This window comes from Chionomys nivalis, chromosome 19 (assembly GCF_950005125.1).
Source record: "Chionomys nivalis chromosome 19, mChiNiv1.1, whole genome shotgun sequence".
Taxonomy (NCBI): domain Eukaryota; kingdom Metazoa; phylum Chordata; class Mammalia; order Rodentia; family Cricetidae; genus Chionomys; species Chionomys nivalis.
The window spans coordinates 57,143,329-57,166,257 of NC_080104.1; the positions used below are offsets into that span (position 1 = coordinate 57,143,329).

At 49.4% G+C, this 22,929-nt stretch overlaps 1 protein-coding gene across 1 annotated transcript in view; it reads right to left on the reverse strand.

The window, feature by feature from the left end:
- Positions 1-2,446, reverse strand: part of Abcg1 (ATP binding cassette subfamily G member 1) — a 57,925-nt gene extending 55,479 nt beyond the window's left edge. The window contains exon 1 of the mRNA XM_057794833.1: positions 2,283-2,446. Coding sequence (XP_057650816.1) covers positions 2,283-2,324 — 42 coding nt within the window. The 5' untranslated portion in view covers positions 2,325-2,446. The remainder of the gene's footprint in view (positions 1-2,282) is intronic.
- Positions 2,447-22,929: the final 20,483 nt, after the last annotated feature.

The window sequence follows — 22,929 nt, forward strand, 5'->3', positions numbered from 1 at the left end:
CCAACTACGACGCTCACCTAGATGGCACTTCAGGACATCCTGGGCACATCAGAAGAAACCACACTAACCCATAATCACAGCAATTCCACACAGGAAAATTGTCCAAATGTCACAACCCAAGCTAAGCTTCAAGGGCAGGTTACACTTGAGTGACCACTCAACAGTGTCACAAAGCTGCAGCCCTACCATCTCTTGGGAATACACGCCCACCTTTTGTGGCCCTGCAACCTCAGGACCCTAGTACTCATGGAGCTCTGGCCGCCCTCCAGGGCTCTCTCCAGACTTGTAGCTCGCTCAGCCAGCATGGCAGGACCTCAGGGCAGAGGAGACTAAAAGTAAATCTTGAAGTCTTGTTATAACTGAGATAGAACAACAACAACAACAACAAAAGGCCTAGTCTTTGTTTTGTGCCAGTAGCACCTGGTATTCCTAGTCATTGCCACCTCTTACTCCCAGCCAGGTCTCACCAGGCTGGTCCTGATTGGTGTCCAAGATTAGGCAAGATCGATGGATCCAGAGAGGTATGACCACAGGCAGATGGATATTTTAAAATTAAAACCAAAGTGCCAGGTTTCCGGGAAGAAGATTCTTTTCAAATATATCAATAGATTTCTTGGGGAATTAAAAAAAAAATAAGCCCAGCCATTATGATATCTGTAACCTCACAGCAGAGGTCCAGGCTGTATCAAACCATAACGTTATAAATCAGCATAAAAACCTGTATCCCTCGCATTCTGGCTCGTTTATCCACACGTTCAAGCCAGTTCTAAACGACAGCATGTCCCGTGCAGAGGGAAGCCACCAAACTTCCTCTATTTGCAACGATCATCAATTAGCTTAACTTTCCGTTGCCAGCAGAATCCCCACATTGATAGATAAACGCGCAAGGGGCAATTTTTCAGTGTTACCCAAGACATCCACTAGATAAAAGCGAGTATCTTGAGGAGAAGCGATTCCTGTTTTCATTGACTCTGACGTGTGTCAGAACCAGAGCACACACCTCAAGGTTGGGAATCAGCTTGGGGGGTCTTCCTCTCTGCCTCACCCGACCCCCTGCTAATCACCACTCCAGAGCATCTTCGCTCCACTCTGTCGGTTTACACAAAATCATTACATAATGAGTCGGCGGGCTGGGCTCGAGGAGAATTCTACAGTAACCTGTTTGGAATCATCGGATGCAGTTGTCAGAGCAGAGCATGCGCACAAAGCCTGGAGCTTTTTTTTTCCCTCTAGCGCTCAAGGCAAGAGGTAACTGTCGGTCAAATCCTACTGAGCCTTGCTGACTTCAAATACAGGATGCTAAAAATGAAATAAAGGGGAGGGACTGTGCAATGTGGGTTTCCAGCGTATGGGAAGGCGCAGGCAAGCTAGTAACAGAGCTAGGAAGCACAGAAAGGGATGATCCGGGTGGGAATACGGAGGGCTAGCTGTTTGTACTCCACACGTCTGAAATCAGCTTAAGAGGATATTATCCGCAACGTCCGCGTGTTAGGCGGAGCCAGTAGGGCCAAGTGTGAGACCAGACCAGTGGTGGGCTGTGGTTTTTATTGTTACGTTCGCTTTTTTTCCCGGGTGCACTGAGGGACCGTGAAAGAGGAGACGCTTGCCCACCTCTGGGAACAGTGCTTGTCTAGCAATTAATTCGGTAGCACCCGGTTTTTGCCCTAGGACTGGTACCTGTGGTGGGGGTTGGGGAGTAAATGCCCACACCCTGTCCTCACCCCTGCAGGGATCGCCCTCCTCTGTTTCCCCTGGGACTCTGCCGCCTCCTCTGAGAGTAGCTGTCCCTGGGGAGCGCAGGATAAGAGGGTCTGTTTCGTGGGGCACAGCTCCTCTTTTTGTCCCCCACTATGCCCAGCGCTCCGGAGGGTGGCGCAAGAAGTCCCCGTCGCCTGACTGCCCCTCAGAACTCCCCAGGGAGATTTGACTCTCCCTTCCCTAGGTCGGCATCCCTTCCCTGTGCGCCCCAACGTCCCGAGCCCCTCACCCAGAGGCAGACAAGTCAAGGCCATCTGTCCACTTGTGAGGCTGCTAGCTGCCCCGCGCCCCACTCCGGGTTCCTCCACCTTCCTGGCGCCCTAAGCCAGTGCAGAAGCACCCTGATGCTCCAGGTGGCCGGGGCGGAGGCGAGCGGAGCAGGGCACCTCTTCAGGGCGCCCGGGTCAGCGCCCAGAGGACGCGCTCCTAGGCGGTTGGTGTGAGGACCAGTGTGCGGGGTTTTGTGTTTCCTGTTTCCCTAGAAGATAAACCCCAGCCGCGAGTGCAAAGGATGTGCGACTCACCATGGCGGTGCCGACCGAAAAAGCGGCCATCAGACAGGCCATGCCCCGGGGGCGGCGGCGGCAGCAGCGGTGGTGGTGGTGGCGGCGGGGTGGAGGCTGCGGGCGGCGGGGAAGAGGTTGCAGGAACGAGGCTGCGCTTGCTCCAGCTCCACGACAGCGCTCGGCGCGGGTTCCGACTGCGCCCTGGCCCCGCCCCGGTTCACGATTGGCCGGCGCAGAAGGGGCGGGACGCCGACAGGTGCGCGTGCTCTTGTTTTGCTCCTGTTGCAGAGAGGCTGGAGGATGCCTTGGACTGGGAGCTATTTGCTAGGCCTCTAGCTGGGTCTTACCACCTGGGCCTGGCAACCCCAATACAAAGACCCCACAACAAGGGCTGGGCCAGCGCAACTCTAGGCGAGTCAGTGGGGGTGCCATACAAATCAGGGGTCCTTGTTTAGGAAACCTCCTGGGGTAGCTTGAGGAGCAAAAGAATGGGGAAGAAGGCAGGTGGCTCTTTTCTTTTGCCTTTGTCATGCGTCTGTCTTCAGGTGGATGCCCCAGGGAATAAAAGAAAGGGAGAAAACTGTTGCAGGGCCCACACCACAGCTCCAGGGTCGGGTGACCCCTACCAAGCTGCATGGCTATTCATACAGGTAGCACCTAGGCCTCCATCAGCACCACTCCATCTCCAAATAAACCACAAGGGTCTTTCCTGTGCCTTACATAGCCATGTTCTTGTACCCAGAATCTACTGAAGCCCCCTATTATTTCTAAGTGGGCAGTTTCCCGATGCCCATGGTGGCATCCCAATTGCTGAAGCAATTTTCTGTAACCCCCAGCACAGTAGAGCCACCTGCTCCAACATTTGGGTGTGCCAGGACACTTCCTGCTCTATTAGAAGGGGGTAGGAAAATGGGTATCAGGCTATCAGACCCTTGACCTTGACCAGGGTATTCCCTAGAATCACAGAAAGGAAAGTCCTGAGTGTGGGGAAAGGGTGGGCTTCCATGCCCCAGGGGCTGATGTCCTTATCTGGTACCAAGAAGGCTGACAAAGCCAGGGCTTTCTGGAAAAGTTATGAATACAAACCGCCCAGGGAATGAGAAAGGTTTCTGGGGCCTGGGACTGCTGTCTGGCCTGGTGCCTACCCCTGCTCCAGAGGCAGCACAGATAGACAAGAGGAGACTCATACAACATGATCAGCCCAAAGACCATGGCATCATCACGCCTATTTTCACAGATTATCTACTCCGCCCGGTATCCACTCTTCCTATTTCCAGAAGTCTGCCCAGAATCTTCTTCTGGAATTATTTTTTTCCTCGAGCCCTCTGCTCCATTCTGAACCCCCATTTCTATGCCCTTTGATTCATGTATAATCGATGAACCTTCAATACAAACATAGGCCAGTTAGCTTCAATCACCAAAGAGGACAGTCAGGAGCTGGAGATGGGAGACGGTGTTTTCTGGGCTGCCGAGAATGAGCAGGAATCAGCATGGAGCATGAGGAGGAAGTCAGAGAGGGCAGACATACATGCATAAGGTCCTCTTTGGTGTGGCTTGGGCTCCGGAGAAAGTTCCAACTCGTATGTGTGTCCATGGGGCGGTGATCCTTTTGACCATGCTGGAACCACGTGATGAGAGCTTTCTACCTACAAACAAGTTATCTATTTCCACTCATGACATCCCACTCATGCCAGAACACGGAAGAAGTGAGTGGTAGAATTGGGCAGACTTGTCTTGTAAGTGACAGAAAGCCCCCTTGATCTGGCAGAGTGCATTGCTTTCTGTAGTGGAGAGGTTCAGAGAGGCTAGTTTCAGGCTTGACGGGGCCAAGGATAAACACACACACTCACACACATACCCACACCCCTCGCTTTCTCCATAGCCACCTTCATGTGATGGCCCCTCTCAGGGAATGCCGCCTTCCTCCAGCTCCCCCATCCTACCAGCTGTGCCCAGTCCTTATGCCCAATGGTGCCTAGTCTTGATGGGCCCTCCAATGCGTCACATGGAAGGAAAAATCAAGTAACTGAGTCGCAAGGCACCACAGAAGACCCGGTAGTCCGGGTGCTTCTGTTCCACTTGGAGGCCTTCTGACCACAGGGGTGGGTACCAGGCCAGCAAATGTGAATGGGGTTCAGGGTAGCACTGTCCAGTCCAGACACAACCCCAATGGGGATTTCTACCAAGACATGACCATAGATGGGCCTGGTTAGCCTTGAGGACTTCTGGTAGGAAGCCACTTCCTGTTTCAGTAAGAAGGCTGTCTGTTATTAAATATAGTCATCTTTAGTGTCTTTGGGAGATTGGTTCCCAGACCCCTATCCAATGTCAAAACCTGTGGAAGCTCATATCCCTCGTATGCAAGGATGCAGGTTTTGCTTATACCCACCCATTCCTCCTTTGTACTCTGAACCATCTCTGACTCACTTTTAACATGATGTAATCACATCTATTAAGATGCAAGTGTCGTTTTAATGCTGGCAGTATTTGGAGGAATCCTTCTTAAACCGTGGGTCCATACTCCATCTGGGGATGTATGACTGAATGTGTGGGTCATGGAGAAGTTGGCCAAAGTTAACTTAAAACTAAAAACCTAGTAAACCCAAGGTATGTCTGCTAACACTCACCTGTGTTGCATCTCAGACGTCACCGCAGCTCTGACCTTTCACATCCAACATGGACACTTTGCGTTCCACAGGCCGTCATACTACCCAACACTGCCTGAAACATACTACTTCAGATTTCAGGATATTGTATGCTTAACTTTCACTGTGCACACAAAGCTGTGGGCCCTCACGGAAACATAATGGTTTAATTACGGAAAACAACATCTCAATATTTTCCTGCCACCGTTCTTCCGCAGGTTGTTTTGTCAGCTTGACACAAATCTAGAATCATTTGGGAAGAGGGTCTCTATGAGGAACTGTCTAGATCAGACTGGCCTGTAACTATGCCTGTTGGGGACTGTCTTGGTTGCATTGGCTGATACGGAAAAAACCTAGCCCCCTGTGGGCAGCACCATTCCCTAGGTTTGAGTCCTGAACTGATAGGGATAGAGCGAGCCAGCCAAGCACTAAAAGCCTTCATGCATTCTGCATTCACTTCTCTCCGCGCTTGACCGTGGAAATGGTGGGGCTAGCTGATTCAAGTACCTGCTGCCTTGGCTTTTGTGCTATGGAAAACCTGTAACCTGGAATTGTGGGCTGAAATAGACCCCTTTTGCTTTGAGTTGGGTTTTGTTTTTGTAACAGTGGGAAGCGAAATCTGGGCCCCAGGACTGTTAGACAAAGTTCTACCACTGAGCTACCTCAAGGTGGTTTTGGTCAGGGTATTTTTGTCACAGTCACAGGAACGAGACTAGGACAACATTTGTGTATCAAATCTGTGTACCTTGGGATTGGATTAAGAAGCACACTTTTCTCATTTGCACCCAAATTTGCTTTCCTCTTTAATAGACAGTAAGATGATATAGGTAATGAATTGTTTAAAAATAAAGTTGTCATTTATTATCCATAACTGTTTGATTTATATACCTATTTTGTAAAATTATATACCCACAGTCATGTAAAAATGTCTCAGCCAAGGGGGGGGGATGAGTGGAAAAAAGTTCTAGAACCTTATTTTAAAGAATAGCTGCCTGCTGTCAGTCACAAGGCTGTGTGGTCAGTTGGCTCCTGTCTGGCACCACAAGCCCCAGTGAGGCAACCAAGCCATGAAACATCTGTCCAGGCCTCTGTGTCCATATGCCCAGTTCTCCAGCAAGGCTTGGCAGGACATGCCTCCTGCCTCTCCTTGTCTGGATGTGTGCCAGTTTCTCAGCATCCTTTGTAAAACGCTGGGTCTACTATGGAATGCTGGTCAAAGTGGTCTGATCAAAATGGGCAGAGTGTTCAGGAGAGCCCATTCTCAAGTCTATGTGTTTTATTATGCTACCATCGCCCACTCTGGGTCGATGTTGTGGGCAGCTGCAGCAGCCAGGTGGCCTTGAGTGACATCCAGCCCTCCAGGGCCAGTTCTCTTGTCTGTCCCCAACCAGCCAAGGAGAGCTCAAATGAGTTATCTCCCATGACTATAGATAACCTTCTTTGCAGTTGGATGATGTTTCAACACTGACCTACAGTTAACTTTGTGGGGGTGTGGGTGGGGCAGGCCGCTGGATGGATGGGAGAGAATGCCCATGGCCCGCTTTCCTCTATTGGCTCTAGATCTCTCAATCAATCATTCACTTTTCTCTGTTGGCTGTAGAGCTGTGTCAGTATGAGCAACTCTTCCTGACTAAGATTCTGACTTGGGCTCTACAGATCCAGATGTGTGGGATGCCAGAGTTGTTCTCAGCGCTGGGGACACAGGTGAACCACACAGAATCTCATCCTCAAGGGACAGTAAGGTTTAGAAAGCCAAAAAATAACTCTGATTCCTTCCAGGAACCAAACGCTCTGGTGGGCATCTCAGCTTACAGTGGGAACTGTTGTGTGTGTGTGTGTGTTTCAGCTAGAGGCAAGCTGAGGGTGTGGCTCTCTCATCTCTGGCATCCTCAACTTTTCAAGTCCACCCTCCAGGCATCCATCCTGGGGACTTGATCTCTGTGGCTATCTCCTGCAAGCTACCTCACCCCTATGTAGTATTCTTGCAATCTGTAACTACATAGCATCCTTTGAGTCAGCTGTGCCAGTCATCCTTCCTAGATGTGAGCCTCAAGATGCAGGCATGTTTATCCATAGCCACGTTCCCACCACAAGACAGTGCCAGCCTGGGGAGCGATTCTACCTGGGCTAGAGTGTATGAATCAAGCTTGAACCCCAAGTCTCTCTGATTCCCTCACTCAAGTAGTTACTCTGCCACTGGTGTGAAATCTGCTAGTCAGGATGGATATGTGTCTGTCAGCGTAGACATGGCATGTCAGGGTAGACACATACCTATTGATACAGACACATGCTTCTCAGTGTTGACACACTTTTTGGTATAGACACATCTCTGCCAGTGTGGACACTGCCCAACCGTGTGTACACACACCATCAGGCATGTGTAAGTATAGACACATGCTGGCCAGCATGGACGGTACCTGTCCTGCTATTGTGTGCTTCCTGTAAACACATACCTGTTGATACAGACACATGCTTCTCAGTGTTGACACCCTTCTTGGTATAGACACATCTCCGCCAGTGTGGACACTGCCCATCCATGTGTACACACACTGTAAGTATAGACACATACGGGCCAGCATGGACGGTACCTGTCCTGCTATTGTGTGCTTCCTGTAAACACATACCTGTTGATGCAGACACATGCTTCTCAGTGTTGACACACTTCTTGGTATAGACACATCTCCACCAGTGTGGACACTACCCATCCATGTGTACACACACTGTAAGTATAGACACATGCTGGTCAACATGGACGGTACCTGTCCTGCTACTGTACTGTGTGTTTCACATATGTTGGGGACAGTTCTTCACTTAGCTACTCAGCGTAGTTTGAAGGAAAACAACACAAAACTAAAGAGACTTGGTCCCTGTGTGCCCTAAGCATGTTGCTCACTGCCTCTAACAGTATTAGGCATGGTGGATTGGAAGGCCATCTTTTTGTCTCCCAAGCCTCAAGCCTGGGCAGAGGGCTGGTCATGGGGGAGGTGTTTGCATGTGTGCTTACAAAAGCTCTGACTGCCACCCTTCACTTCCGCTCCCTACCACACCTCACAAACATCCAGGTGAATCCTTTTGTCCTCAGCACAGATAGGCAGCCCGAAGATCAGGGATGTAAGCCTGGAGAAGAAAGAGCAGGCATGGAAAGCAGAGATGGGAAGGTAAGATTAACTAGTGATGTTTTCAGGGAATTAGAAAATACATATAATACATTTTTCAGACCAAGAAAGAGGCAAGCTGTTCTCTGCTAAGAGCTCATTTCTATCCTTATTAACCTGGAACTCAGAAAGCCTGGGAAAGATCCAGAAACTGGAATCTTCAAAGGAAGGAAAAGGAAGCACCGAATGACAATGAGATGACCTTCTGAGAGGAAGATTAGGACAAACTTGCCAGGATGGACCCTGGAAATTTCCTGGAGGCTGCCTTCCCACACATGATTGGAACCTTTGGTCCCCTATAAAAGGTCCTTGCTTGGAAAGCATTGGTAACCTACATTGGTACTCTTCTAACCTAACTCTAGGGGCACAATCCACACAGAGCTAGCCAGCATCCCACAGCTCCAGCATTGCTGGGGTTCATCGATTTATAAGGCCAGGAGTTCTTCAGCTCTCCAGAGACTACCATGGTTCCCAGAAGGAGGCTTCAAGCCAGACACAGTGGCCCTCTTGCTTGCCCTAAGGGCAATGTGGATCTAAGAACAAGTGAAAGCAATGGTCCCATCTTCCCAGGGGACTCTTTGCAGAGGCTCCTTGATACCCGAAAGTATATACCCCCTCTAGCTGTTTTTTCCTATCTATCACCTAGAGCAAGGTTTAATTTATGAATTAGGCTCAGTGAGAAATAAACAGCAGTGACTAACAGTGAAGTAGAACAGTTATGATGACACATGGCCAGGAAAGATAGACCTGCGGCCACTTCTTCCTGTAAGGGCTAATGTAACCAGAACGCCACAGCTCCCACAGCCTGCCAGCACAAATGCCAGTGAGCAGAGACAGGAGCTGAATCTTTTTTTTTTTTTTTTTTTTTTGGTTTTTCGAGACAGGGTTTCTCTGTGGTTAGGAGCTGAATCTTTAAGTTGTGCTTTTGTGAGAGAGCTGGTGATCTGAGAAAGCAGTGGGTTGACACCCTGAAAAACTGCCTCATTCAGGTCTCCAGCCTGCAGTTTTAAAGACAGGGAACAAAGGTAGTTGGTCACGTTGGAGCTCCGACTCCACATTCTGGTCTTGTGGTCAGTTGTCAATCATTTCTGAAATGTATGCTGTCTGTGCACACACACACACACACACACCCGCCCCATACCCTTCCATCGCTCTCTGCACATCTGACCTCAGGCACTCTGTGCAACGCGGAGTCTAGTTAGCCTCTGCTGATGTCAACCCTGGGCCCTCCAGACTGGAGTGTTAGCTCAGAGCAAGCCAGTCACCACTGGCGTGCATGCTCTGAGTGACTAATAACATTTATATGTGGATACGGAATGGGATATGAAAGTATTTCTACCATCTCCCTTATCTGCCATCGTTAAGACAAATGATATGTGTTTTTAGAGCACAGGCAATGGTGGGTAACAGAAACTTCACAGTAATGAACGTCACAGCTGTCTGCTTTGCCGTGGTTAAACACATGTCTTCTTCATTCTTTGGCAGTTTCAATCTTCCATACAACGTGTCTTGATCCTATCTACTCCGATCCTTCCTCCCAGCTTCTACCACTCCTATTCAGTAGTGCTAGCAGTAATAGGCAGCGTGACAAAGCAAGAAGAAGAAATAAAGGCATATAAATTGCATCTATACTTTTGAATAAAGTGCATGTCTGCATAGGGAATGCACAAAACACCCCTGGAGCATGACCTCACGAGGGCTGTGAGTTACAAGCCGAGCATTAAGAGGAAAAAGAGAAATCTCTCTTTCTATGGTAGAGACAGACAGTGGAAATGTTTCAGCATTTACAGTTGCTCAGACAAAACTACAATGCGTGGAGTAAAACCTCCTAAAACAGACCTGGGCTTCAGCTAACAGTAACTTCAAATTAGGCTTGAAAGTCAGACAATAAATAGTTTAACAAAACAGGAGAAAAAATGTAGGTTCCAGGGTCAGACAAATAGTTCTTACAATTCACAAAGAGAATGATCTGTGAGATGAACTGACTAACTGGGCTCATCAAGATGAAAACTCTTGACTCTGAGAATGGCTCAGTCAAAAAAAAGTCAAGAAATGAGTCCAAGAGCAGCAGAAAGTGTCTGAGAATCTCACAGCCTGTGAAGGGCTGGGGCTGAGAATAAAGTATCCTCAAAGATTGTCAGTAAATAGTCACTTCTTGCAAAATGGGCACAATGCAGCAGCTGACATCTTATGGAAAGAAGCCAGATGCCGAGGAGGCCAGAAGTCCAACCTCATTAGCCACTCCAGGAATGCAACCTTAAAACACAGTGAGATGACAGTCCACACCTACCCAAATGCTGAAATAAAAAATACTGGGAATCCAAGGGCAACAGCCACAGGTCAAGGATGGGAAAGCCCCATCGCCCTGGCATCGCTGGACACGTGAACAGTACAGCCGCTCTGGCAAAATCTGGCTATCTTTTTAAAAGCTCATAGAATTATCAGCCAAGCCAGCTCTGCACCACAGAGACATGGTAAGTCCTATCCCCACAAAGCCCTGGATGCCTATACTTAAAGCAGGTTCACTTGTGATAACCAGAAATTGGAAACAGCCCACCTGTTGCTCATACTGAAGAGTTAGGCTTTGGTTCACCTAGGGGCAAAGAATACTATGTAGCAAGAGCTCTGGAAACGAGAGACAGAGTGAACGAATCTCCCGAGAATTCACTGGGAAAAGGGACTCCCAAGACTACATGCTGTAACGTTCTTGAAATGAAGACGGCACACGGATGGGACATGTTAGAGACTGGGCTTGAGAAGGAAATGAAGATAGAGGGGGAGAAGGTGTGATATAAAAGGGTGACAGAAGGAACCCCTTCAGGGCAATGTGTCCCGTCTCTAGGCTGCTGTCAACGACAATATCCTGATTATGACATTATATTACAACAGGGCAAGAAGTTACCACCGACGAAACTCGGGCAAAGGCTGTACAGCTGATTTTACTGCTCGTTCTTAAACCTTCAGTTTGAACCAACATCATCTCAAAAATAAAAATTCAACATCTGAAAAGTCACGGGACATTGAAGGGAGTCACACCCAGCCTGGGGAGGTTAGACCTCACGTGGCGTATGGTGTCGGGACAGGACAAAGGAGCTGTTGGAAGACAGAGAAGGAAGGTACCAGTCTAGCCAGGACTAGACTAGGTGTGGGCTCTGGATCAGCACTGAAAGCCACACTTCCCATAGTCACAGGGGCCACACTCACTGGACCCCTCCTTAACTGGCTAGGGCTTGATGGGAAGGCTGGGTGCAATGGCTGTTCCTGAAGATTTCTCTGGAAGGCCACTGGACCTGTTTCTGGGACCTTCAAGGGAAGGAACAATCCAAAAGGCCACGTCAGCACCACCGCTTCGCCAGCTCCCTACAGATACCAACACTACTGTGACAGGGACCCGTAGGTGTCTAACTTGGTTAGACCAATCCATACCACACAAAGTACAAAGTCCTGGCACCACAGACCAAGTCCTCAGGGGCCCCCTTCCTTCCGTTTGTTCTCACTGGGCCATGCTTTCCACCTGGGCACCTCTTACTCCATTTGTTGACTGACTTATAGAAGTCATGGATCTTTGCATTGCAGTTAAAACTCCCACAATTATTTGCTGCCTACACTGGGACCCATGACTTACATTTTCCCTGACCACATCTAGTTAGTTGTGAGGGAAACATTTAACTGGTTGTTTCTTTTACTAGGAATCATCTTGCCTTAGAATCAGCTGCTTCTCACTACACTGCACTGTGGCAGGAAAAATCACCTCTGCTCTCCCATTCCAGGACCCTGCAAGTCACCAAGGGGAAAAGACCCTCCCTGTTAGGTGGGACAGAATTTCACTTTTCTCTGTTGCAGACACGCGAAGCAAACCCCAAGCCACCCACGAGGGTTCCACTTCTGCTTTTGTGCTTCGTGGAGAACAGTTTTCAAATGAGCCTGGTGCAGTCACGTGTGTGTGGATTGCCTAATGGGACTACCTCTGAACAGGCAGGAAGGGCCGAGGTTACTCCAGGGCAGTTCTGAGGCAAGCGAAACCTAGTTCACATCTCCAGAGCCACTGGCCGAAATCCACCATGCCTGTTGTCATGCTCTCACTCAGACAGTGCACTGTGAACATGACAGGCAGCTTTCATACATGCTGTAAGCCTGCGGTTCTCAACCTGAGGGTCACAACCCCTTTGGGTATCAAACGACCCTTTCACAGGGGTCCCATATCAGATCTCTTGCATATCAGGTATTTATATTATGATTCCTAACAGCAGCAGAATTATAGTTATGAAGTAGCAACGAAAATAATTTTATGGTTGAGGGGGTCTATCTGTGCATGTCTTGCGTTCTGCTGTGGGAGTTGGTCAAGGAGGCTGTCTGAACCACCTTGGTCCAAATATTTAGTTGCACTTCCAGAATGTGCACCCAGTTTTTCCAAACTCAGTTCTCTCTGAAACACTCTTTGCACCCGTCGTACCTAGCCTTTCCATTTGAGCATGTTGTCGTTATTTCTAAGTCTTCAGCTGCTAGATCCATTCTCTGACTTTTGGACTCCGCGCACACAGGCCCTGTCTGCTGTCAAAGGGATGGGACCTGTCACCCATTGCCGAGTGGCCTCTCACCCATTGCATGGTGCTGTTTGGAACAGTCTCATCTCTCTCTTTGGGCATTATTTCTCAGAGCTGTTGCCAAAGACCAGGAACTCAGATGGTAGGTGTGACATCTTCCGCTGCACTGAGTCAGTGACTGCGGCTCAGAGTCAGGGGATCTGTCCTCTCCCACAGACAATTGGGGAGCCCATGTAGGGCAATGCTGGGAGTTGCCAAAAAGTCGCTTCTGACACTTCCCTTGAATTGGCCTGTCCACAAGGAAGATCACCAGTCCACCCAATCACATAATAAGGGTAAAGTGTTCTTTATTTTCAAAATTGATTTGAATTGAGTTTGGCGGCTTTTGTGGGTTTTTTTGGTTTTTTTTGGTTTGGTTGTTTGTTTTTGTTTTTGTTTCATTTTCTTGAGACAGGGTCTCACTAAGTAGCCCAGGTTGGCCCGGAACTCTCAGTGTAGATCAGGCTAGCTTCTCTCAGTGACAAATTAATCATCAGAGTTATAACGTGTGCTCCATACTCCATTCTCTTAAAAGTGAAGGTAGCATCACATACAGCACACTGTGTGTCTGCAATCAAGGTAAGAGACATCCCCGTTAGCCAAGACTCTGAGGCAGCCAGCCCTGGGGCCTGGAGGCTTTTGTCTGCTACTGAAGCAGTGCCTGGAGGGAGTTCTTTAAGGATTGTGGTTGCTGCGGACAGTCTCACATACGCATGCTCAGTGTGCCGCAGAGACTGTGTGAGCAGCTCCTGGCCCTAGGAAAGAGCCCGGAGTCCTCCATCTCCACGCTGCCCAGCGCTGAGTACAAATGCTCTCCACCTTGTCAGGCTGTTCCTGCGCTCAAGCCGAGGAAGATGAGAGGCACTGCTTGTGCTGGGGCACAGCTGTGCCCAGGAAGGAAGTCGGTGAGAAGATGACGGCCAGTCTAGGACCTAGCTCTGAAGCAGAGTCAGCAAGGGTGATGTGGAGGGGCTCTGAGGTGGGTATGGTAATGCTCACTATCCTGGAAGCCTTTCAGGGCTAATCTTACCACTAGGATAAACTCATCCTCCATGGTTTGAATGCATCCCCTGGAGTCCATGTGTTAAACTATGACAGGTGGGACCTGTAGGAGATGACAAAGCCATGTGAGCTCTGCCCTTCTAGATCAATGACCTTACTGTGGAAGGGTTTGACCCCCCCCCCCTCCTTTTCTTGCCACTCGAGACCCACGCGCTTCCCGAATGCTGCTCTTCGGTCCTAGACTCCTGCCTCTAGAACAGCGAACTAATGCAGTTGTGTATTTAAAGTGTATCCAGTCTAAGGCATTCCATGACAGCGACACAAACAGACCCAGACGCTGAACTGCCTGGCCTCGCCCTGGCTGCACACCAGCACCTCACCATCCCCATGCCGCCCCTGTGCACTTCCGTGTGGCCACCCATGCCTCCTTCATCTGTCCCTCAGAGACCAAGCTGTCAGGCCATTGCCCTCCAGTCACTCTGCTCTGGAACTGGGCAGACATTCTGTCCTAGTCATATACATACGCAAGGACACAAACGATAAAATGTGACCGGGCACTGAATAGAGATATTCGCTTTTCTCCTTCCTCCCTAAGCAAGATGTGAAGAAAGACCTTGACCCGGCATTTGCATGTTCGGTGTGGTGAGGAGCCAAGAGATGACTTGCAGTCTGTAGAGGATGTGTGGGCAAATGCCACACACTTGAGAGAGGGGACATAACACCTGTGTCCTGAGGGTGCCTTGATCCCACCCCTACAGAGGCTGAGGGATGACCATGCATGGAAAAACACTGCTAGCGTGGTGTGGCAGGCTGTTTCCCCAGAGCAGAGCTGCAGGGCTGTCGGCTCCTGTGTCCTCATCAAACATCACTAAAATCCACCTTGTCATAAGGCATTGGCTTCCAAAGGTTTTTGTCTTTGGGAATCGTGGAAACTTAAACTTAAAGCTGAACTTTAGAATCTTTACAGAATATGCTGGAACACTGGAGGAGTTGCTGCCATGAGAGCTTGGTGGCCCTCAACCTCCCATCACCCAAGCTCTGGTACCCCTCCGTTCTGTAGTCAGCTCCTTGGTCCATGGGCGATGCCTCCCATCTGTGCCAGAGCGCCAGCCATCCTCACACAGGCTTGCGAGCGCTGCCGTGGGCGTTTTGTTTAGAATTCAGCACACACTTTCCCATCGGGTGGGGGTCAGGTTCCCAGGCCGGCCCATAAAAGCCCTGTTTTGTTCTGTTTGCGGAGTGTCACTGTGACTTTCTGTGGTACTGAGCTGTGGAAGTCAGGGTGGAGAGTGGCGCAGTGCTGCATCTGTGGGAAAAGATGCCAAATCCAAGCTCCTGGAGGAGAGGCCCAGGCTCTGTCTGCAGCCCGGCACAGGACTCTGGCTGCTGAGGCCCAACCATCCAGGATCCACTTGCTTCGGGTGGTGTGTGGTGTGTGGTCAGCACAGCACAACACCCAGACAATATCCCAGGAATGAAAGCAGTTCCGAGGCCAGGGAGGTGACATAGGGAAGGACAGGTGAAGAGAGCCAGGTCTCGAGCCCAGGCACCCATAGCAGGAGAACGTCAGTTAGTCCTGCAATTTCTCAAAGTATAGACATGGGTGCTGTCAGGTTTTTAAGCCCCTCCACTGTAGAAATGGCGAAGAGAACCCAGACAGGGCTGCTGGACAGCACAAAGGACCAACCTGGGGGAGGAGGAGGCAAGGAGGGCTCATCTTGCATGCCTAGACTCATCGATTAGTAGGGCTGTTACTGGACCCAAATCCACACTCAGCCAGACCCAACACTCTGATCAATTAGTGATGTCTGCCATGGGAGAGGGCAGGGCAGCGTGCTGGGTATTTGCCAGGCCGGTTGAGCCTCACTGGAGAAGGCAGGATCTCTTATGGTCTTAGGACAATACCCCTCTCCTGTTTGGGAAGATGTCCTCTTACACAAAAGCAGACATGTGTGTCCCTTTCAAAGCCCATGTATCAAATGATATCTTTGCAGCATGGGGGTAGTAGGGAGTCAAGAAGTAGCTATGACTGGAGAGACAGTTCAGTAGTTAAGAGCACTGGTTGCTCTTCCAGAGGACCCAGCTTTGATTCCAGCACCCATATGGTGACTCACAACTGTCTGTAACTTCAGTTCTCGGGGAGCCGATTCCCTTCTCTAGCCTCACATCAGGCTCTTACATACATGTAGACAGAACACCCATCCACACAAGACAGAATAACTTAAGAATTAGTTATGCCCCGAGGGAAAAGTTATACGCTTGCTTCCTATGCACATACCAGGTGCTGCCCTGGTAGCTGAAGTCATGTGTGGGAAATTAAGTTTTTGGAGTCAAGTATCTGGATAATCCCTGCCACAGAGCATTGTGTAGACACTATGAATCCCGCTTGACTTTCCACCATAACTTTCTCTCTTCACACCTTGTGCTCCTACGAGATTAATATATCCCAGAAACATTGTCACCAAAATGCTACAGTTCTACGTTTATTTGTGTTTGTTTGTTTATAAGAGTCTCATATGTCCCACGAGAGTTTGAGACTAACCCCAAACCTGTATGTAGCTGAGGATAACACTGAACTCTTGGCTCCTGAGGATAACACTGAACTCTTGGCTCCTGAGGATAACACTGAACTCTTGGCTCCTGAGGATAACACTGAACTCTTGGCTCCTGCTCCTACATCCTGAGTGCTGGGACCTGGGCCAGCACCACCACACCCAGTTATGGGAGGTACTGATGGTGGAGCTAAGCCTAGTGCACACAAGGCAAGTACTGCATGAACTCGGGCACATTCCCAGCCCGTAATCCTAATATCATTTAAAAGTGCTCCTCACTTGCACCTGCCCCCTAAAACACTGCATGTCGGTGTTTCAGGGAACTTCCCTGCAAGTAGCCTTCGGGGTGCTGAGAGATGCTTCAACTTCCCAGAGCTAGTGTGAGGCCGATTTCAATATGCAGGATGTCTCACTGTGGATGGGTCCACGGCCTCCTCGGCTTGCACTGACAGGGGGCATGATCTAGAAGCAGCCACAAGCCTGCAATCAGCTCTCTGAAGACCTGCGGGCTCAGTGTGCAGAAATCAGCTAGAAAAAGGGGCTTCTGACTTTACTGGTGTCGGATTACCACTGAAACGAACTTTCATGCCTTTATATCTAAAAAAGAACCTTTAGGTCAGTTCCCCAAGCTTAACACATGTAAGGAAATGTCATTTGGGTCATGATTCTAAAAGGAGGGACAGGTGGATCGGTGCATTGATAGAAGGGAGATGGAAGAGGAGAATGTCTGGCCCAGCCCTTCCTGCTGCTCTTGTCTGACTCCCCTTTCACTTCTCAGCGGCAGCCACAACCCCGGTTGTGCTGCAGAAGGTTTCAGGCTTAATCAGCATCATCAGAGAGCCCCTTTCTAACCTTCAGCTGCTGGTTGGCACATTGGAGATCATGTGATCCAAAGCTGAGAACACTGGTTTCTCATTTGGCCTTGTCACTTGGGCTCCTGGCAGCCCCTCTCTTCCTATGAAGGAAAACCCATCACCGTCTGGGGCTCTTCCTACCCCCCAAATCCAAAGCAGACCCTGGCTGCTTTCCCAGGGAGCAGCCACTGACCATACAGCAGGTATGGGGGTGGGTGGGCGGGGGAAGTAGGTGCCGTGGCAGCAGCCACCCTTGGCTTTCACTGGCCTTAGGAGGTGGGGAGAATATGAATCTAGGCTTCAGGTCAGTGCTGGTTATAATCAGTACCTGTACCGGGGCTTTGCCAGTTCACTCTCCTTAGCAAAGGATGCTTGTTCACTGTTCCCATCCGGGAAGACTACTGAAGCAATTGTCACTTCCCATCTAGGGTCCCCTTACCTGGTGTGGACTGGGTGGCCCTTTGCTTGCTGAACAGTAGAAGCTGTTTAGAGTCACCGCCTGTCCTGTTTGCTGGACTGGGGCGGAGAGAAACAGCTCTTGGCGGGTCACACTTGCAGGAGTAAAGCCGAGCAAGGCATCCACTCCGTCACTTCTACTCCACAGTCGAGGCACTGAGGAGCACATCGCTGGTCAGAGCACGGGGTGAGGAGGCAGCCAGATCCTGGGCCTGTGCTCCTAGGCACGCCACACAACCTCCTCTCTCTTGGCTATAAGTGTGCAGACATGCCAAGGTGCTCCTTTTAGCAGTCTAGGCTCAAGCCACTTCAAGTTCATCCCAAAGACGCAGGCACACGTGTAAGCAGTCTGTGTCTGTGGCCCACCTGAGGGGCTCTTCTCTCCTCTGGGGTTAGGACTCCGGCAACCATAGCCCCTACAGGGCCCTCTTCACCCTTGCCCTGCCTTTTGCTCTACATCACTCCCCCGGGAGCCTAGTCCTCCCTTTCTCAGGCCCCAGCCACCCCCGAAACTGCGACTGCCCCTGACAAGGCAGTCCCAACCGTGGATAGATAACGCCTGCTCCTAACATCCAAGGTTGAGCTGTTCAGAACGCAGAAGAGGAAACATCCTTAGCCGTGAGCTGCATGTCACCTGTGTAATGGAGGAAACAAAAGATGAATGAAAACAAGGCCTAGAACGTCTGTTTGCTTTTTAATAAAATTTTTGCCTTGGCATGTAATATTTGTACATATTTCTGGGGCCAAAGATGCAGCTTTGACGCATGTAAAATTCACACCTCGATCCAATCAGGCTGTAGCTCGGTGATGGAGCCATACTTCTTCACATAATAAGCCCTGGATCTGATCGCCAGCATCAAACATCAAAACCAAAAGCCAAGGTTCAAGTAAGGCAATTAGCATATCCTTCATCATAAATGCTTATCCTTCCTGGTAGCAAGGTCGGAGTTGTGATTTTGAAATAGGCCGTGGTAGTGCTGAGTTCAGCATTCTGCTCAGCACAGGCCTCTGAGGACTGCTCTCTCTGCTCTCCTGTCCTTTGAGCCCCCCAGGACACACATATGGCAAAGCAGTGTGGTGTGTGCAGCAGCTAGTGTGAATTATCTACCTGCCAAGTCTAGGGTCACCTGGGACACAGGGCTCTGGGCAATCTGACTGTCTTGGTTGCTTTCCCTGAGGTAGGAAAGCCTGCCAGCGGTGGGTGGTGCCATTCCCTGACTGGGATACTGGACTGTGGGAATGGAGAAAGGGAACCGAAGGGCAGCAGACCTTCACCACTCTTCCGACTGTGGATGCAATACGTCCAGCTGCTCCAAGCTCCTGCTGCCGGACCTTCCCTTCCTGATGGTCCTTGGACTGTGAGCTAAGATAAACCCTTTCTTCCTTGGGTTGCTTTTGTTTGAGTTTTCCCGCAGCAACAGGAGAGGGAGGTAAGGGAGTGTCTGTCTGTGGTAGACAGGGTGTCTCCCCAAATCTATATGTTGGGATCCTAATTCCCAATTGGAATAGGGCTTTTGGTGGCAATTGGGCTGCAGTGGACTTCCATGTCAGGATGGGCACCCGTATTGAAAGATGAAGGACAGAATGTTCATTTACTCTTATCCACATTAGGAGGACACAGCAGAGAGTCAGCTGAAAAGGTCCAGAAGCAATCTCACCAGAACCTGGCCCTAATGGACCATCCGGTCTTGGTCTTCCAGCCCATAGAAGTGTAGGGCACAAATGCCCATTGTCTATAAGCCAGTCAGTCTCTGGCACTTTATTCCAGCAGCCCAAGCTGACCTGAAGCAATGCAAGCCTGAAGGGGCAGCGGCCATGTCGCACCAAACACCTAGACACATGGGTGTGACTTTAGAGGTGTCCTCGGGAAGCTGTTAGAGTTCTGAGGTTCACATTAACATAGTTGGAGCAGCTGTGAAGGGGCTGCCGAGGGAACTTCATGGTGAGAACTATGGGGACAAACAGGTTTTCAACTTTGAGGGACAGCTGTCCCTTCTTTTTTTTTTTTTTTTAAGATTTTATTTATTATGTATACAGCATTCTGTGTGCCTACAGGCTGGAAGTGGGCACCAGATCTCATTTTGGATGGTTGTAAGCCACCATGTGGTTGCTGGGAATTGAACTCAGGACCTTTGGAAGAGCAGCCAGTGCTCTTAACCTCTGAGCCATCTCTCCAGCCCCAGTTGTCCCTTCTTAAAGGACGCCTGAGACATCATAGACAGAAGCCCTTTTATGAGGTCTCAGAAGGGACCTGTCCCTGAGCAATTCAGAGGAGGTGATCTGTGCCAAAGAGTGGCACAGGTCTTGGCTGACTCAGTTTCTGTCCCACGGTGGGACTTGTGAGCAGGGAAGTAGTTGAGGAGTTCCCCAATCAAAACGCGGAAGGGTCAGCTTGACTCCTCCTGACCCCTCACAGAAGTGCAAAGGAGAGCTGACGGGAGTGCCAGCCAGGAAGGGACAGAATCTAAGGGCATAGCCAGCCTGTCCATATTGCAAACAGTCACGAAGCCTATTAGGACAAGAACATTAAAGGTGTGGCCTCCGAGTTGTGCAGACTGAAAGTCTGTCACTAAGCCACCAGTTGGTAGCTGTCCCATCAGAGAAGCAGATTTAACAAGAACAACACATGTGTATGGTTTTCTCGTATGTCATTAGAACAGAAGAGGGACAGACACAGAGACTTGTTTGAGGTATTTCTGTCCTTTGTATCCAGGTGGAGCCACATTGGCTATGCTACCTTTGCTGACATGAACGCACCCACAATATATTCTCTGCTTTCACATCGTTTCACTAGGCACACATTCGCCCATCAGATTGGTAGTGCCATAGTTATCCTGTCTTTACTTCCTGTATCGGCATGAAGTTTGCTGCCCATCTCTTTTTCTAGTGCAATCCCAGCACTTCCCCCTCCCCTTTGGCTCAGGAAATGGTCAGCAGCATCCTGTTTGTTCTCTATTGTCCACAACCTCACTTTAATTTTAATTGTTCTCTAAGAAATTGGCAGTTTCTCTTTGGCATCAACTTTTTCCTCTTCTATTTGCAAGAGTTTTTTATTTGTCTCTGTGTTAGCTACTTTTCTCATGGCATGCCACAAAACATTGGCAGAAGAGTCTCAGTGGAGGCATGGTTTACTTTAGCTCCCAGTTTGAAGGTGTAGTCTGCCATCAGAGGGAAGTGACGGCGGCAGGGGCTTGAGGTAGCTGGTCAGCCGAGAGAGAGAGAGAGAGAGAGGAATGCTGGTGCTCAGCTTGTTTCTCCTTTTTATTCAGCCCAGGACACACAAGGACTGGTGCCTTTCACACTAAGATGAGTCTTCTTACTTCAAATCAACCCAATCTAGAAACTCCCTCAAGAGGCTTATCTCCCAGGTGGTTCTTGATCCTGCCAAGTTGGCAGTTAACTACCACAGCTCGTTATTGAGTGGTCCCATTGCTTGTCCAAAGTACAGCTAACATTCTGTTACAGTGGTACAGCTAAACATTCTGCTACAGTGGTACAGCTAAACATTCTGCTACAGTGTTACAGCTAAACACTTGTTATTGCTTGAATATGTAATGTCTTCCACAGGCTCATATGTTCAGGACTTGGTCCTTAGCTGATGGTACTCTTTGGAAGTTTCTGGAAACTTTAGGAAGTAGTAGATCATTGGAGGGCAGATCTTAACACCCCCCACTTCCTGTACATCATCAAGTAGAGAAACTTCCACCACTAACACCTGCCATCACCACAATGCTCTACCCAGGTTCACAGGGCTAAACAACCATGAACTGAAGCCTCTAACCCCATGAGCCAAAATAAAAGGTTTCTCCCTTTAAGTTGCTCTCTCAGAAAATGAGGCCACAGACATGTAAACACTGCACTACTGTGATTGAGACTGCAAAGCCAGGTGGGATACTCAGACAGTTGGATCTCCCCAGATCCAGTTTTTGGAGCCCCACTCCCAACAAATTAGCACTTGGGTGGGGCTTTTGAGAGGTAGTTGGGCCATGAGTGACCCCTCCCACACACAATAAGAATGGCACCCTTGGGGCCAGAGAGAGGGATCAGTGGTTAAAAGCACTTGTTGCTCTTGCAGAGAACCTGGGTTTGGTTCTTAGCACCCATATGGTGACTCACAACTACCCTGAAACTCCAGTTCCAGGAGATCCAGGGCCCCCTTCTGACCTCCTTAGGCGTCAGGCAGGCATGTGGTATATATATATATATATATATATATATATATATATATATATATATATACGCAAGTAATGCACTCATCCATGTTAAAATAAAATAATCTAAAAAAACCTTTAAATTTTAATTTTTTTAAACAAATGACATCCTTATAGGAAGATGAAAAGATGTTCTTACCAAAGCCTTGGTAGACCAGAAGACCAACAGTCTGTTACACTGGGGCCACGTGGTGTTGATCAGTGCTCACAAACACGCTGCTGGGCTAAGAAAGCCCCTTACCTGGGGTTTGTCAGTTTCCATGGTGCAGAGGATGCTACCACAACCAGCTGAAAACTTTCAACGCTACCCATCAACAGGACATGAGTGCGCTACAAGCTCCACCAAGCTCTCCTTTGTCCCTGCATGTTTGTCTTCTAGAATCTACCCAAGGGTTCTCTGCTCCTGGGAACTGACACCACTCATGACTTTAAACATATCATTTTCATTGTCTCCACTTGTACCCATTATAGGTTTTTAAAACTATGAGGCCGTATTTTCCCATTGTTCCTCTTATATGTTAATCTAGGGACCCCCATAATACATAATACAATACAGAAGATGCACTCGCCACATCTGACCTATATCATGCTCACCATTCGTTACAATTCACGTTATATTCTAATAAACCACTGGCCCTGGACAGCTCATCTACTGATCATTTCCATCACAGTTTATATAAAGTTTTCCGTGCCTGCTCGAGCTATGCCGTTGTATGTTGTATGCCTGTGACAGGGCTGTGAGTCACGTGACAGGAGCAATATTGCTAATGAGCCTGGCAGCAGGCCTGGGTTCTGGTCCTTGTCCCTCACTAACCCATGTGTGACCTTGGCCTAAGATTCATTGCCTCTGAGCTCTTCAGTTACAGGGAGATTGGGGTTTCCAGGCATGTACAGGACCAAGAAAAAAACCAAGAGTGAGACAACCACAGCCAAAGGCAAGCAGGGCCCGCGGGCAATGCAGAAGGCAAGAGCCCTGACCCACAGGGCCCAGGGCTGGGAGCAAATGCTGACAGCGAGGTGTGAGGTGGGATGGAGCCTCACTCTGCCTGAACTGGGCAGGGTCAGAGTGGTCCTGCTGGTGAGGCCTGTGAGAAAGCTGCTGAGGAACTGCCAGGCCAGAACTTCCGAGACACGTTCCTCTGGAACCGTAACTGAAAACATCCTAAATTACCGTCATCCAGAGCACGTCCTCAGACCTTCATGTGGC